General features: G+C 45.2%; 1 protein-coding gene across 2 annotated transcripts in view; it reads right to left on the bottom strand.

The window, feature by feature from the left end:
- Window positions 1-16,814, bottom strand: part of VPS8 (VPS8 subunit of CORVET complex) — a 457,588-nt gene that overhangs the window by 376,455 nt on the left and 64,319 nt on the right. For both annotated transcript variants that reach the window (XM_068245033.1, XM_068245032.1), the window contains exon 7: window positions 16,602-16,656. In XM_068245033.1, coding sequence (XP_068101134.1) covers window positions 16,602-16,656 — 55 coding nt within the window. The remainder of the gene's footprint in view (window positions 1-16,601; window positions 16,657-16,814) is intronic.

Here is a 16,814-nt window from a genome sequence, read left to right as displayed (position 1 = left end):
AATGGTGTATCCAAATAAATGGCCAAATTAAGGTGTACCCGTATAATTGGCCCACCCTGTATTTATCACTGCTCTTTAAAGCGGACCTGAATTTAGAACATCCTCTCTGCTCTAAAAGATACACAATAGCATAATAACCTTTAACTTCTTGTCGACCGCTCCACGTCACTTGGCGTGAAAGCAGCGGCAGCCCCAGGACCACTCCACGCTGATTGGCGTGAACAGCCTTTCTATGGGGCTAGCAGGAGAGCGCGCGCATCTCCACTTGGAAGGCAGTGATCGCCACTCGGAGACTGGTAGATGGTAAAACCGCCGTCTAATATTCGCTGTCTAATATACATGTACAGAGCTGCGATCTAAGGCAGCACTGTACTGGGGACAGTAAAAGTGATTGGCGGTGATAGGCTGGAGGCCTGGAGCCTATCAGAACTGATCACTGTGATAGGCTAACAGGGGGGAAGGGAGGGTTGGGGGAAAAAAACAAGCATTTTTATAAAAAATAAATAAATAAGAAAACTATGTACAAAAAAAAACATTGGGGAGCGATCAGAACCCACCAACAGAGAGCTCTGTTGGTGGGGAGAAAAGGGGGGGAGGAAATCACTTGTGTGCTGAGTTGTGCAGCCCTGCAGTGAGCCCTTAAAGGGAACCTAAACTGAGAGGAATATAAATGTTTCCTTTTAAACAATACCAATTGCCTGGCAGCCTTGCTGACCTCTTTGGCTGCAGTAGTGGCTGAATCACACACCTGAAACAAGCATGCAGCTAATCCAGTCTGACTTCAGTCAGAGCACCTGATCTGCATGCTTGTTCAGGGGCTGTGGCTAAAAATTGCAGCAATTTATTAGGTCCAGCATCGTCCCTGAGTGCAGTCATCTTTCTGAACTCCAGATCGTGGAGCCCTTTACGCTGACCCTTGGATGTTTGTATACGATGTGCCTCTGAGGAGGTGGCTGTTGGCCGCAAAACATGTGTCAGGCTATCTTTTTATGTGAAGTGGAAGTTCGGTCTTTGTCCACGATTTGGAGAGATTGTAAAGAAAGAATAAACTAAAAAGAAAAAAAACTTTGGTTCTAAAAGACCCCGCTGGGCTGATTGTTTGGAACTGAAATATTTTGATATATCAGGGGTGAACCACACTGCAATTTTTTATTCTGTCTATGACCTCATGAAACATGACAGGTGCTCAAAAAAGTCAGAGATGCTTCAAAATGTGAAAATTCACTTTTTGCACCATAGTTTGTAAACGCTATAATTTTTACCCAAACCAATAAATATACACTTATTGGATTTTTTTTTATCAAAGACATGTAATACAATAAATTTGAACAAAAACATTTATATAGAAATGTTACTTTATTTGAAAAATGTCAGCACAGAAAGTTAAAAAATCATTTTTTTGACAAAATTTATGTCTTTTTTTTGATGATTATAATAAAAACTGCAGTGGTTTGAATGGAAAAAAAGTGTCTGGTCCTTAAAGAGAACCCGAGGTGCGGATCTTAGAATGAAATCTATACACAGAGGCTGGGTCTGGCTATAGTGCCCAGCCTCTGTTGCTATTTGAATCCCCCCTAATTCCCCCCTGTGCTCCGCTCTCCCCCATAAATTACAGCCGCGCTGTCGACACGCAGCGTGTCGCAGCGGGCTGTTATTTCCTCCCTAGTGTCACTCACGCCGCTCCCCCGCCTCCAGCAGAGCGCATTAGCTAGGTAAACATTGCCCAACAGCGCGACTGTGATATATGGGCTAGAGTGGAGTGCAGGGGGGACTTAGGGGGGATTCAAATAGCAACAGAGGCTGGGCACTATAGCCAGAGCCAGCCTCTGTGTATAGATTTCATTCTAAGATCCCCACCTCGGGTTCTCTTTAAGGGGTTTTATGACTGCAGTACTTAAGTGGTTAAAGCTGCAGTTGCCCAGTTGATGAAAAATGGCCTGGTCTTTAGGGTGGTTTAACACTGCGGCCCTTAAGTGGTTAAACAAAAAACATTTCTTTGTCACAGCCGATACAAATCCTGAAATGAATCTGCACTGTTTCTACGTCCTGATATATGGAAGCAGAGATATTGTTAGCATCCTGTGCTTTCAAATGAGCTTATCTGCCATCTCTGTCGTGGCAGTCATGTGACACAGGGGAGAGATCAAGCTAAAACTTGTGTTTAGACACAAATTAGGGGGGGGGATTAAACAGGCTAAACTCTCTAAATACACACAGGGTGCATTTCTCTATGTTTCCTTCTATCCAGTGCTAGAGTTTAGGTCCACTTTAACCCTTTTATAAAAAAAGACACAGGGAATGGTGTGGGAAGGGATTAAGCATGCCTCAATTGTGAGAGATATGGAGGCTGACATATTTATTGATCAAGCATGCAGATAAGATGCACTGACAGAAGTCTAACTGGATTAGCTGCATGAATGTTTTAGGTGTGTGATTCAGACACTACTAATGCCAAAGAGATCAGCAGGACTGCCAGGCAACTGGTATTGTTTAAATAGAAATAAATGTGGAAGCCTCCATATCCCTCTCACTTCAGATTACTTTTAAATACTTAATATTAAAGGAATTATTTATGTTTACACACTGAGCAAGGTCAGGTAGAAATGTTTTTGCTGAGCTTTAGCGCTGGCCACTAAAAAAAACAACAACTCATCAACAGAAGCAGGATGTGGGTGGGGTCAGGCCATCATCTTTATGCACACAGGTAGAGACTGGCTGGTGCCCCTTCCTAGCTTCTCCCCAAAGACCTGGAAGACTTGGTTAATACAGTAAGAATCATCTCTATGGGGAAAGGAACAACAAAATACAGTCGGACAAAACACTTTCATTATACCGGTACTCCTTTCTACAAATTGTGGAACTCTCTTCCACAGTCCGACCTGGACAGAAATAGTCACTTTCATACCTAATGTTTAACTCTTTCAGGCAAAGAAAAAAAAAGGAATGCATCATAGTTATTTGTGTGTTTGGCACAGTACAAACACATGTCTATCTCACTATGTCATCTCGGATGTCCTTTAAGGCAAGAATATACCACAGCTCTCCCTACCTGTTGTTCTACCCCTTAGACTGTAAGTCCACTTGGGCAGGGTTATTTCCCCTTATGTGTTATCACTACTGTCTGTCTAACTAGTTACATGCTGTCCAATTCATGTATGATGTATCACTGTCTAGTTGTTGCTTATTGGTCATCCACTGCCTTGTAACTGTCTGTACTGTGTATTCTCTATTGTAAAGTGCCATGGAAGATCCTGGGGCTATATAAATCCAAACAAAAAGCAGAAACATGCAAACTTTTGTGCAATGCTAATGCATGAAAATGAAGAGTCGGCCGTTTGGACCGTCTTGGTTGAGCATCTAATTTGCGTACAGGTGTCTGCAGAGTTGTGCTAAGGTTGCTTAATGATCAAGCATGCCAGATCTTTAAGAAACAATTGATTAGGGGTCTATTGTTCCCCTCCTTACTCTCCCGCGAAAGGCGCTCCCTCCTCCCTTCTCCTTAGATATAAAGTGCCAAGTGCATCACTTACATTTATATCTAGATTCTTTATGGCTTTATTGTACAGTCTTTATTAAATTTCGTAGCCAGGTGATCCCGGGATCCGTAGTTCCTCTGCCGCGCCTCCTGCTGAACCGCCCACCGCCCTACCATTGGTCTGTCAATGCATATGGGGAGGCGCTTGATACTGGAGCACACACTTACACGTCATGGTCGACCTAGTGGAACAAATGACAAGTCACTGCGCAATATCCAATGGCTGTGTGCGCTGGCTTGGCATTGCGGGCGTGGAGGCGGCTCCGGCGGACGGCGTGGAGACAGACGCATAACCGGGTAACATTTAAATGGCGGCTCCTCATACTTATGAACTTCAGCACGTTCATTGATGTCTGTTCCTGATTGAGGCTGACAGGGTCGGTGAAACATGTTGAACGCAACCATAGACATACGTTTGAGACCAACCGGGACATATGTGGATACAAAAACCCTTGGAACCTGAGACCATCCTATCGATGATATGGAAAACTCATCAACTGAGCACTGATTACCGTTTCCCCGGACGGGGAACATCATTCATTAATCACTTCATGCTGCTTGCATGCTGCCTGCACGCTGCTGCTTTTGCAAACCTATGCTGTGGCTTTGTGCTTCTAAGAACTGCATTTGGTGATACCATTATATTCATGATTCTGCGATTGGGAATCCAATAAGGTCCTTTGAACTGTTGCCACCTATGCAAATCTGCCTTTTTGATGCATTATTCCGCGATTGGGGATCGAATAGATATATTGTGGTTGTGGTCCTATGCTGTGAGCCCGCTATATTCAAGGTGTAGAACTATGATTGGGAACTACACCAAAGGTTTGCCTTGTGGATATAATTTCTGAATTCTAAGCAGCTGAAGATTTCTTTATACAAGCAAGTTCATGATAGTATTGATGGTTATCCATTCAGGGGAATACACTGTCACAAGGGACGATACAAACAACTGCACACAGCGTAAAGTGTACCTAATAGGGCAGGGGACTGCAGCCCCTTTTTCAACATAGACCCATAGAGTTGGTCCAATTTTAGTATATTTGACATTTGGTGATTTGGGGCTTTTTAGATGCAATTTTTGTATAATATTGTGTGATTAATTAAAGCTATTTTTATATTCGCATGCACCCAAGAGTCAAACCTTTCCTAATTGCCCTGAAATAAAGTGCATCACTCACCCACAGGAACAAGATCCATCATGGTGGGCAACAGAAACTGAGGGGAATTTGTGAGTGTATGCACATTAAAGAATACTGAGCACCTGGGTGCTACTATGCGCAGCAGGCATTTACTTACCTACAGGGGGCTGCTCCATAGCCCACTCCCTGTCTATATGGAAGCCTCTATCGTCTCTGTCCTGTGCAGCAGATTGAAATTTCCGCCAGGCCAGGGACACACAATGTATGCCGGGAGATGTAGTTGATGTAGTTACTTCTCTCATCCAGGAGATGTAATAACGTCAGTAAGAACTAGATCTCCTGTCATACATCAAGCATCCCCGGCATGCATTGTGGCTATATTGTTTACAGAAGATGGAGGCCTCCGTATGAGCAGGGGGGCTACTGAACAGCCCCCATAAGTAAATGCTTGCTACACACCCAAAAGCCCACACAGTTTATCAACCTTCCCCAGGTGGAGGTTTGTTTGACAAATTTTCAAAATGCACTGCTTAGTTCCCTTTAAAGAGGAACTCCAGCCTAAACAAACATACTGTCATTAAGTTACATTAGTTATGTTAATTAAAATAGATAGGTAATATAATCTCTTAGCCACCCTGTTTTAAAAGAACAGGCAAGTGTTTGATTTCATGATGGCAGCCATCTTTTTGGTTGAAAGGAGGTGACAGGGAGCATGAGACACAGTTTCAACTGTCCTGTGTCCTAAGCACCTCTCCCAGTTGCTAAGCAATGTGAATAACATAGGAAATCCCATCATGCTCTGCACAGCATAAAGGAAAAAAAGCCCGGGCTTTTTTTTCTTTGATGGGTGGAGCTTAGGTAAAATGCAGCTAAAAATGATGCTTTGGTAAGAAAAACAAAGTTCTGATGCTGTGAAACTGTTAAAGAAACACCAAGCCTTTTCAATTCTGCTGAGTAGATTTTTAGTCTGGAGGTTCACTTAAAGGATTGGTTGACACTGCAATGCAAAATGGACATGTTTCGCCCATTTCGCCAGATTGCAGCAGAACACAAAAACGGACAGTTGAACGGATCCTATTTACTATTAGTCCACATCTGAAGAATAAACTTAAAGTTTCGAAAGCTTGCAAAGAAATCTTGTGAAGTTAGTCATTAAAGGTATCACCTAAACAACTTGTTGTTATGTCTTCGGATTCTCTCCGTGACTAATACTGGACCACATTCAACTCACAACTCAACCACAACGCAAAAATCAAACCTGTACAATAATTCTAGACAGTTGTCCGCTACTTGCTGGCAGATGACAAACATTTTGCAATCTTTTTCTAGGATGAAAAACATAGTGGGGTTGTTGAAATAATGTTTGGGGAGCTTAAAGAAAACTTGAACTCAAAATAAACTCAAGGGGTAATTCAATTTTTCGAGGAGTAGCTGTCATGATAGCAGCTAGTTATGATGTTAAGGATAATACAGGCGTCATGATATAGCAGCTAGTTATGATGTTGGGATAATACAGAAGCATATTTTTCATTTTTCTGACTGTATCATATGTGTAGGTCGGTTACAGCCACTCTGGCTTTGGGGGAAGCTGTGATTGTATGTCAGAATGAAGTACTGTGAGCTTTTGTATTCAGTTCCTCTAGAAGGTGGACGCTGCTAATTGAATCTCCTGTAGTACATTTGCATTTGAGGGGGAACAATAGCAATCAGGTCTGCACCTGATCGGCCGTCTCAGATGTGATTGTCTGTGTCTGTTTACAGTTAATTACAGGTAAACTGCTACCAGTGGCCAAAATACAATATGTTGATGTATGGACTAGACCAGTGGTTCCCAACCTTTTCCGGCCCGGGGAACACTCTGACCAAATTTTTCTCCGGGGAACGGCGGCGGAGGGGGGCGCGGGTGTTTGCGCGACCTAGTGGACAGTGCCGTGCGCAGCAGGCTATGGGGGGGCTGGGGTGCTGCTGCATAGCTAGCATAGTTGCCCCAGTATGGGGAGTTTAGTTGCCCCAGTATGGCTAGTATAGTTACCCCAGTATAGTGCCCCAGTATAGCTAGTATAGTGCCCCAGTATAGCTAGAATAGTGCTCAGTATAGGTAGGTAGTGCCCAGTATAGTTAGTATAGTGCCCAGTATAGTGCCCCAGTATAGCCCAGTATAGTTCCCCAGTATAGCCAGTATAGTGCTCCAGTATAGCGCCCAGTATAGCTAGTATAGTGCCCAGTATGGCTAGAATAGTGCCCAGTATGGCTAGAATAGTGCCCAGTATGGCTAGAATAGTGCCCAGTATAGCTAGTATAGTGCCCAGTATAGCTAGTATAGTGCCCCAGTATGGCTAGAATAGTGCCCAGTATAGGTGTATAGTGCCCCAGTATGGCTAGAATAGTGCCCAGTATAGCTAGAATAGTGCTCAGTATAGGTAGGTAGTGCCCAGTATAGCTAGTATAGTGCCCAGTATAGCCAGTATAGTGCCCCAGTATAGTTCCCAAGTATAGCCAGTATAGTGCTCCAGTATAGTGCCCAGTACAGCCAGTATAGTGCCCCAAGTATAGCCAGTATAGTGGCTAGTATAGTGGCCAGTATAGGTAGGTGGTGCCCCCCGCCCGTCCCCGCCGCTTATTACCTTCGCAGCGGCCGCTCTCCCCTCTCCGCCGCGTGTACTTTCCAGCAGCGTATCTCCCAGCTGCTGTGTGTGTGATGCGACAGGAAGCAGGGCATCGGCTTCCTGTAGAGGCGATGTGTATCGCCGTTACTATGGAAACCGAGCCCTGCTTCCTGTCGCATCACACACAGCAGCCGGGAGATACGCTGCTAGAAAGTACACGTGCCGGAGAGGGGAGTGCGACCGCTGCTAAGGTAATAACAGCGGTGGCCGCGGGGACGGGGGGGGGAAGAGGACAGTCCTGCGGCACACCAGGCAACATCCCGCGGCACACTGGTTGAAAACCGCTGGACTAGACTATAGTTGCCTGTGGAAATTGGATTTTCTGGAAGTGTTTTGAAATCTCTGAAAGATCCAAAACTAACACAGGAACGCTTTGAAGTTGCACGCGTTAAACAGGAAATTGGATATTCCTGGACATTGGGGGTGGCCCCAGGGCACACATTTTGCTATAAAACAGCAGCTAGGACTCTCACAAATCATCTTCTCCCGAGAGTAGCTCATCGCTAGAGATGATCCAGAGGAAATCGGAAAATTCATGTCTCTCCACGGTTGGACATTTGCGCTGGTAAAAGGTCAATTAACGTTTATCCCATTTTATTTTTATGCAAACTTGTCTTGCTGTGTATCCTTGTAACTTTTATATTGTAACTTTTTTAACTTTGTTTTGTACATCTCTTGTATCTATTATTTTCTGCATTGTTCCACTTTTTTCCTGGAATATTCAATCGTTATTTAAGAAGTTTGACTTCTGCTGTACTAAACTAACACTCATAGCCTAGAAGAGACTGAAGTGTAACGGTGTATAAGTCCATGCCTGATTGTATGATTGAGCAACACTACCGTATAGGATTGTAATTGCATTGTGTGTATGGGGCACTTCTGCACTCGACAGCAGAATGGGAAGTCTCGGAGTGGCTAACAGTATTGCTAACAGAGAGTGTGTGTGTGTGTGTGTGTGTGTGTGTGTGTGTGTGTGTGTGTGTGTGTGTGTGTGTGTGTGTGTGTGTGTGTGTGTGTGTGTGTGTGTGTGTGTGTGTGTGTGTGTGTGTGTGTGTGTGTGTGTGTGTGTGTGTGTGTGTGTGTGTGTGTGTGTGTGTGTGTGTGTGTGTGTGTGTGTGTGTGTGTGTGTGTGTGTGTTTTCCGTATTCGGCCTAAAGCACAAAGCTGACCTGAATAGTGCTAAGCACTCAACAGCAGAGTGGACGTGTCTAGCAACAGCTAGTGGTGGCAGTGAGAAGTGTTCTGAGGGGTCACAGCCTTGTTTTAGCTTGAATAAGGCTGCTCCCCGCTTGATCTGGTCAAACCTGCAGTCGGGAACCGTATACGCAGGCGTGCCGCCCTGACATAATTGGCTGGCAGTGGTGGGAACGTTTAGTACATTAGTACACAGTTTAGTTCACTATTCTGAGTACTAAAGGCTGGAAGCTTGCTAGAAGCGACAAGACTACAGAAGTCTTCTCAGTGCAGAATCTATATACTTTTTTTTTCAAGGATACACACTTGGTATTTTGCTTCCCCTCCCCCTTTTTCTTTTTTTTTTTTGCAACAAGATGGCTCAGAAAAAAAACAGCTATGCAGGGCAAAGCAAAGAAATACTACTCAACCTGTGTGAGCACAAAGGCATCAAGACGGGGAGCGGCCAGACTAAGGAGCTGTTAGTTCGTGCCCTCAAGGAGTATGATGAGGCAGAGCAAGCCCGTGCTCCGCCGCCAGCGGATGCAGCTCACGACACGCCAGAGGAGGAATCGCTCCCGCCACAGAATGCGAGTGGAGACGATGCCCTGGAAGATCCACCGAACACGGAGATGACACCTCTGGAAGCTGACCTACAGCTACTAGGCTCGGCTGATCCCGAACTGCGCCTAAAGCTGATCCTGGAACATCGGCAAGGAAAGAGGGAAATGCGACAGGCAGAGAAGGAGCAGCGACACCAGCCGGAGCTGGCTAAACTTCAGCAGCAGAATCAGTCTGCTGGACCCGCAGAACGCGAAGGTGAGCGAGTCCACAGAATCCCCCTGGATAAGTTCCCCGCTATGGACAAAGACTATGACATAGACACTTTCTTACAGGGGTTTGAAAGGACTTGTCGTCAGTATGGGGTGCCCCGTGAGCAATGGGCAAGGTATCTCACACCAGGGCTGAGAGGCAAGGCCCTGGAGGCGTTTGTGAGTCTCTCCCAGGAGGAAGAAACAGACTTTGAGGCAATTAAGAAAGCCATAATTACGCGATACCACCTCACGCCGGAGGTGTATCGCAAACGTTTCAGGACAGTGCAGCGAGGTCCTAATGACAGTTACCTGGATCATGCTTGCAACCTGCGCACTGCCTTTCAGCAGTGGTTAAAAGGACTGTCAGTCAAAACCTTGGATGCCCTGCAGGAACTGATGATAAAAGACCAGTTCCTCCACACTTATCCAGTTCATGTCCGGCTGTTTGTGCTGGATCGAGAACCAAAGACAGTGGATGAGGCTGCGGAAACTGCCAATTCCTACACAGCCCATAGAGCACCCGAGTCCCGAAGGACTACTACTCCCAGCTGGAGGGGAGAACAGATTGCTAAACCTGTTTCACCCATCACCCAGAGGAGGCAAGCACCACTGTCTCCTGGAATCAAGCAACCAACTACTGACACCCGGAAATGCTTTGTATGTGACAGGGTGGGTCATATCAGCATGACTTGCCCAGAGAGGAAAAGGGAGGCCCCAAAATCCAGTGATCCTCAAACCCCAGTGAAGTCCCAACTGCTTTGCGTGCTACCAGGAATGCCACTAGCTACCCAGAGAATCTGCAGCTTGTCACGGTTAGGGGTACAGTTGCCACTGGGCTGAGAGACACTGGAGCAGAAGTTACTCTCATACATCCCCAGCTTGTGAACCCGGAGCAGTACATACCTGGGAAAATGATTGCCGTCAGAGGAGTTGGGGGTGTCACCCCAGCCATACCCACCGCCTTGGTCCACCTGGATTGGGGGGCCGGCAGCGGAATGAAAGAAGTTGGGGTAACTGACAAAATCCCCACCAACGTTTTGTTGAGTACTGACCTGGGACGGTTAGTAGCCCGGTATGAGCCTAATCTAACCCCCATGGAGCCTGCCTTCCCACCAGAAGTCCCAGACTCATGTAATAAAATGTGTGATAACTCTTTGCAAGTGGGGAGTGCTGGTGAGGCTCCAGGGGCTACGGACTGTATACTAGGAACCAGCCCTAGTGAGTCTCCAGTGCCTAGGTCTGGAGTGGGACATGCTGATACAGAAAATGCAGAAACTGATGATGTCAGTTATGACGCACGGACTATCGAGGCGATCGATGCAGGAACTGTTGATGCTCCTTGTGAAGTGCTGAGTAGCAATGTGTGCAATGCTGCAGATAATGTTGATATTGTATGTGATGTTTTAAATGACAATGTGTGTAGGGCAGATCCTGCTGATGTCATATGTGTTGTGCTACATAATGATGCGTGTCATGTGGACACTCCGTCGGCTGCAGGAATAACCAGCAGTGTTCGCTGGCCTATAGAAGATGAACTGCCCACTGAAGGGGCAGACGGCACCAGGCCAGATCTTCCCCCTTCAGATGTTTTTAAGACCAAATGCGATGTGGTTTATGATATGTGTAATGTGGGCGCTACCTCAGCTGCAGTGGTAACCAGCAGCGCTAGCGAGTCTACAGCAGAGGGACTGTCCACTGAAGTGACAAATGTTGCTGGGTCAGCAACATCCACTTCGGAACCTGGCCCTGAGCGAATTAAGATGGTGTGTATTGGAGAAAGTCACAGCTGGAGAAGGAATGGACAATGAAACAACCCTCCTAAGAAGGGAAAGTAGATGGATCAGTAGGTTAAATACTTTGGTCCCAGATGGAGTTAATGAGGATTGGAATTTAAGATGTTTTTTGTAACCTACTGTATTCCATGTGCTGTTGCTTTAAATCTCTTTACTTAAGTAGGTGCCCGCCCTTAGGGGTGTGTTTTAAGACACAATTTGTGATTTATATGTGAGTTTTCACATATGTGTGTGTAACACTTGATAAAGGCCGCTGGCCGAAACGTTGTGTGTTTTTTCTATTACTATGGTACAATAAACCAGCATTTTTACACAAATGCAGGTGGAGACCCAGTCATTTTGTCTTTGCTCCTGAGGGCCCGGGAGACTCTCCGTCTGCAGCCTCCCTGGCGTGTGACAGGCAGTACTGAGCTCTTTGGGGCTGTTTAATTTGACAGCTTTGCGGCATTGGTTCAATGGACCCTGCATTAGTTGGCATGCGAAAGCAAATGCATATTTGCATGAGCATTGCCTCATGAATAGCCAATCAGGCCAAATTTGCTTAGCCAGTTATATCAGGTGTTCACTTGGTGTTTAATGCACACATTTAATTCTCTGTGCAGTGATTTGTGAATGTCTTTCCCTTGGAGGCGGGTGGCGGATGGCTCATTCTAGGTAATGTGAGCCCTGGAGTGGGCTGTCAGTGCCTGTCCTCCACCCCCCTTGGAGTGCAGTGTGTGAGCCAGCCCTGAGCTCCAAAGCTCGGTGCGACCCATGCCTCATTCCTTTCCTTTTCAAATGTGTTGCACCCAAGCTATGCTCAGCAGCAGAACGCAATGGCGTTAAGGTAAGTGCCTGTTTTTAAATATTGGGAGGTGAAAGGTGCGGATGGCTCTCCCCGGCGCTGGCCACGCTTGGGGGGTCGCCTGCGCCGCCCGGCCTCCCCCTCCGGGGTGCTGATGTGGTTCCCAGGCAGTGAGAGCGCCTGGGACCCCGCGGTCCCTCGGCTGTATGGGGGCATTGGGAAGCCTCCTCGTGGCGCTCCTGGATAGTGCTATTGAAGCATGAACTAATTCCCGCAGGGCAACCGCTTTGCGGCATTGGTTCAATGGACCCTGCATTAGTTGGCATGCGAAAGCAAATGCATATTTGCATGAGCATTGCCTCATGAATAGCCAATCAGGCCAAATTTGCTTAGCCAGTTATGTCAGGTGTTCACTTGGTGTTTAATGCACACATTTAATTCTCTGTGCAGTTAATTTGACAGCAGCCTGGAGGAGTTCAGGGGTCTGGCCAGCGGGTCACCGACTGGAGGGGGCAGGCTGAGAGGGTTCTGGGAAGTTATTCCCTCGGAGCTGTCCGAGGTGGAGAAGGCAGACCGGCAGATAATCGTTCCCCAAAGGGACCGAGAGACAGCTCCTGCCACTATAGAGAAAGTGCATGCAGTGGCGGTCGGAACCCGTCCCCAGCTGCAGCACTGTCTCTATGGTCGAGAGTTTACGGTCGTCACGGACGATCATCCCCCTGGTTGGTTACATCAGGTTGCCGGGGGCAACGACACTGCAGCAACCTGGCCTAGTTTTCCAGCCGTGTAGCTTGGAGCTAACTGCCAGGTGGGGAATCCTAGAGAGGATGCTAAGGGGTTACCCCCCCAGGTCAGACTAGTGGTGTAGGCTCTGGCAGGATGACCTGGGAAGGTCATCTGCCCGGCGCCAATTTAAAGGAGGAGGTGTCATGATAGCAGCTAGTTATGATGTTAAGGATAATACAGGTGTCATGATATAGCAGCTAGTTATGATGTTGGGATAATACAGAAGCATATTTTTCATTTTTCTGACTGTATCATATGTGTAGGTCGGCTACAGCCACTCTGGCTTTGGGGGAAGCTGTGATTGTATGGCAGAATGAAGTACTTTGAGCTTTTGTATTCAGTTCCTCTAGAAGGTGGACGCTGCTAATTGAATCTCCTGTAGTACATTTGCATTTGAGGGGGAACAATAGCAATCAGGTCTTCACCTGATCGGCCGTCTCAGATGTGATTGTCTGTGTCTGTTTACAGTTAATTACAGGTAAACTGCTACCTGTGGCCAAAATACAATCTTTTGATGTATGGTCTAGACTATAGTTGACTGTGGAAATTGGATTTTATGGAAGGGTTTTGAAATCTCTGAAAGATCCAAAACTAACACAGGAACGCTTTGAAGTTGCACGCGTTAAACAGGAAATTGGATATTCCTGGACATTGGGGTAGCCCCGGGGCACACATTTTGCTATAAAACAGCAGCTAGGACTCTCACAAATCATTCCGAGAGTAGCTCATCGCTAGAGATGATCCCGAGGAAATCGGAAAATTCGTGTCTTTCCACGGTTGGACATTTGCGCTGGTAAAAGTCCAATTAACGTTTATCCCATTTTATTTTTATGCAAACTTGTCTTGCTGTATATCCTTGTAACTTTTATTTTGTAACTTTTTTAACTTTGTTTTGTACATCTCTTGTATATATTATTTTCTGCATTGTTCCACTTTTTTCCTGGAATATTAAATCGTTATTTAAGAAGTTTGACTTCTGCTGTACTAAACTAACACTCATAGCCTAGAAGAGACCGAAGTGTAACTGTGTATAAGTCCATGCCTGATTGTATGATTGAGCAACACTACCGTATAAGATTGTAATTGCATTGTGTGTATGGGGCACTTCTGCACTCGACAGCAGAGTGGGAAGACGCGGAGTGGCTAACAGTATTGCTAACAGATTGCGTGTGTGTGTGTGTGTGTGTGTGTGTGTGTGTGTGTGTGTGTGTGTGTGTGTGTGTGTGTGTGTGTGTGTGTGTGTGTGTGTGTGTGTGTGTGGCGTTTCCGTATTCGGCCTAAAGCACAAAGCTGACCCGAATACGAAAACGCAGATTGCGTGCTGAGCACTCAACACCAGAGTGGACGTGTCTAGCAACAGCTAGTGGTGGCAGTGAGAAGTGTTCTGAGGGGTCACAGCCTTGTTTTAGCTTGAATAAGGCTGCTCCCCGCTTGATCTGGTCAAACCCGCAGTCGGGAACCGTATACGCAGGCGTGCCGCGGGGCCGGTTCCTGACAGTAGCAATGGTATCTAAAACTTTCCTGGAGTTTTGCATGGTCATTGTCAATCTAAGGCACATACGTCAAAACTCAAGGCTTTTGGACTGAATGCAGCCGTCCTTGCTATTTTATGTATCCCTCAAGAGCTTTAAATATCCATAAATGTAAGCAGTAAATTAACGACAGCACACTATCGTCCTGTCCAGAGCACAGTGGTGACAGTGCTCCTGATTTAAACATTTTCAGTTTAAGCTGGGTTGCAGCAACAACCCCCTCCCTAAACAAAAGTGACATGGGGCACTTCCACTCCTGGGGCCCAGACCGATCCCCCCCCCCCCCATTTCCACCTTCCTGGCTTATAAAACACACACACACACACACACACACACACACACACACACACACACACACACACACACACACACACACCTCCCCACATAGAAGAGTAGCACAGCAATTTTAGCCTTCTCCAGCGATGCACGTCTTTTATTTTCTTCCATGCTTTGTGCTTTCATGCTTCCTTCTCCTGAGTACATGACATGCCTCAGGAGCCAGAGCTATGCAGCATAGAGCATGTGGCTGTCGGGAAGATCAGAGGAGACACAAAGCAGCACAGGAGCAGGCAAATATTAACAGGCAATCCGACAGATAACAGATCAATCCACAGTAAAGAGGCATTCTATATTACCACGCACCAAACAAGTACACATTTTCAAGCGTACTAATAACATGTAACAGGCATGGATGAATTGGAGGGAAAAGTAGTAAAATGATGGGGATATTAAGATGACAGGGGAAGCATTTCAACCAACAATACATAGAAGGCAGATGCATGTAAAGAAGCTCAGCAGATTAATGGAACATAAAAGCTGCACAATAGGGAGAACTTAGCAATAAATTGCACAATTATGGTCCTAGTATTGAACAGCATGCAAAATATATTTATTTATTTAACACTGCTGGCCAGAAAGCAGTTGCACGCTTGTGAATCAGAAGCCATCAGTTGCTGGCTTCAAGATTTGTCTTGATTCGATACAGTGGATCAGGCAACTGGTCCATCAAGTTCAACCACAAAAAAAATAGTTGTTATACTGTAGTTGACCCCTATTTCTGACATGTAGCTCTAACCTAAAATCTAAAATAATGTAATAAAAAAGTGCTTCATTTTTACAATAATTATGTATAAATGATTTAGTCAGTGTTTGCCCACTGTAAAAACTTTCCTCTCCCTGATTTACATTCTGACATTTACCACATGGTTAACTGTCAATCAACGTCAAAAAAGGAGAAACGTTTAACCAACTTTATTTACACTTCTTTTTAAATTCATATTGTAATGGATGCCTCAAAAAAGCACAGGACTTGTAAAAGAGCTTATGACCTCTTCCAATTTTTTCTTCAAGCCAGGTTTTAAGAGTGGTGCATCTAAAAGTGGTCATACAAGCATAGATTTTTGGCCAATGCAGCAAATAGATCGATTCCTCTCTGATCTGAATCTGATTAGAGAGTGATCTATTCTCCCCATTCCCGGCACACAGATTTTCAACAGATTTCTCATGCAATGCTTTGGACCATCGATCTACTGCTGCAGTCATTCAAAATTCACCGTCTGGTCCAATCTTACTTTTTATAGGTTTTTTTTGCCGCTAATTGATCATAACAACAATTGAAAAGGCTCTTTGAGTTGTAGATGACTGGCAGATTCGATCGCTGTGATCAAATCGCCTGGTAAGAATCAATGTGCGTTTGGCCTGCTTAACAGCCACAAGAACTACGGTAAATTTAAAATTGGTGGGAGAAAGAGGCCGACTAAAAAGAGAAAGAGATCCTGGCTGTTCCAGAGAAGAATTCAAAAATACTGGGATTTCAAAAAAGGCAGACGAACATAATTAGTAACATTGATGCAAGGAGCACTGGGGGAGAAGCGGTCACAGAAGCAAGAGAAAAAAAAATGAGCTTTTAGTGTGTTGCATTTTGGGCAGTAGGTTATTCTGGCCAGTCAAAACCAACATAATGGTCAATGAAAAATTCTGGAGAGGAGTGTTCTCGCCAGGGGTTCCTCAGACAATTAAAAGCAATGAAAGTGCAGTGATGGGACGATAAACAAAACACCCTGACAACTTCTCACTAAAATATAAAAAAGGCAGCTCTCCTACTGTTATAATGGCAGTTTTTCCATGAACTCAAGAAAACTTTAGACTTCAACATAGAATATCCATGCAACATGTACATGTCCAATGCCATTTCTCATAACTGCATGCAAGTCATTGTCATACCTTTGCCTTCATGGTCCCAGAAAATGAGAAGTGATAAAGAGAAAGATTACGTATTACTACAACCAAAGAGGAAGACATATTCTGCAAAGATCTGTGTTTCAAGAACTATATAGTTGAAAAAGATGTTATGTAGGAACAGCTGGCCAGCTTACCAAATATAAGAGCCAGGCCATGAGATGTGCCCACTGCAATCAGGTTGGAAACAGCCTAAAGATGAAGAGAAAAACAAAAATGAAGTGTGGTTACTTAAAAGATCCAGAAAGTTTGGGTTAGTATACATTAACTTACAATTTATTAAAACGATTTTAAATGAAGAGCTAATCATACAATAAACTTGCCATACAAATTTTAACTCTACTTTATTA

The sequence above is a fragment of the Hyperolius riggenbachi genome, chromosome 7 (genome assembly GCF_040937935.1).
Source record: "Hyperolius riggenbachi isolate aHypRig1 chromosome 7, aHypRig1.pri, whole genome shotgun sequence".
Lineage (NCBI taxonomy): Eukaryota > Metazoa > Chordata > Amphibia > Anura > Hyperoliidae > Hyperolius > Hyperolius riggenbachi.
Note: the sequence above shows the minus strand (reverse complement) of the source record. Positions and strands in the feature narration are given on the sequence as shown.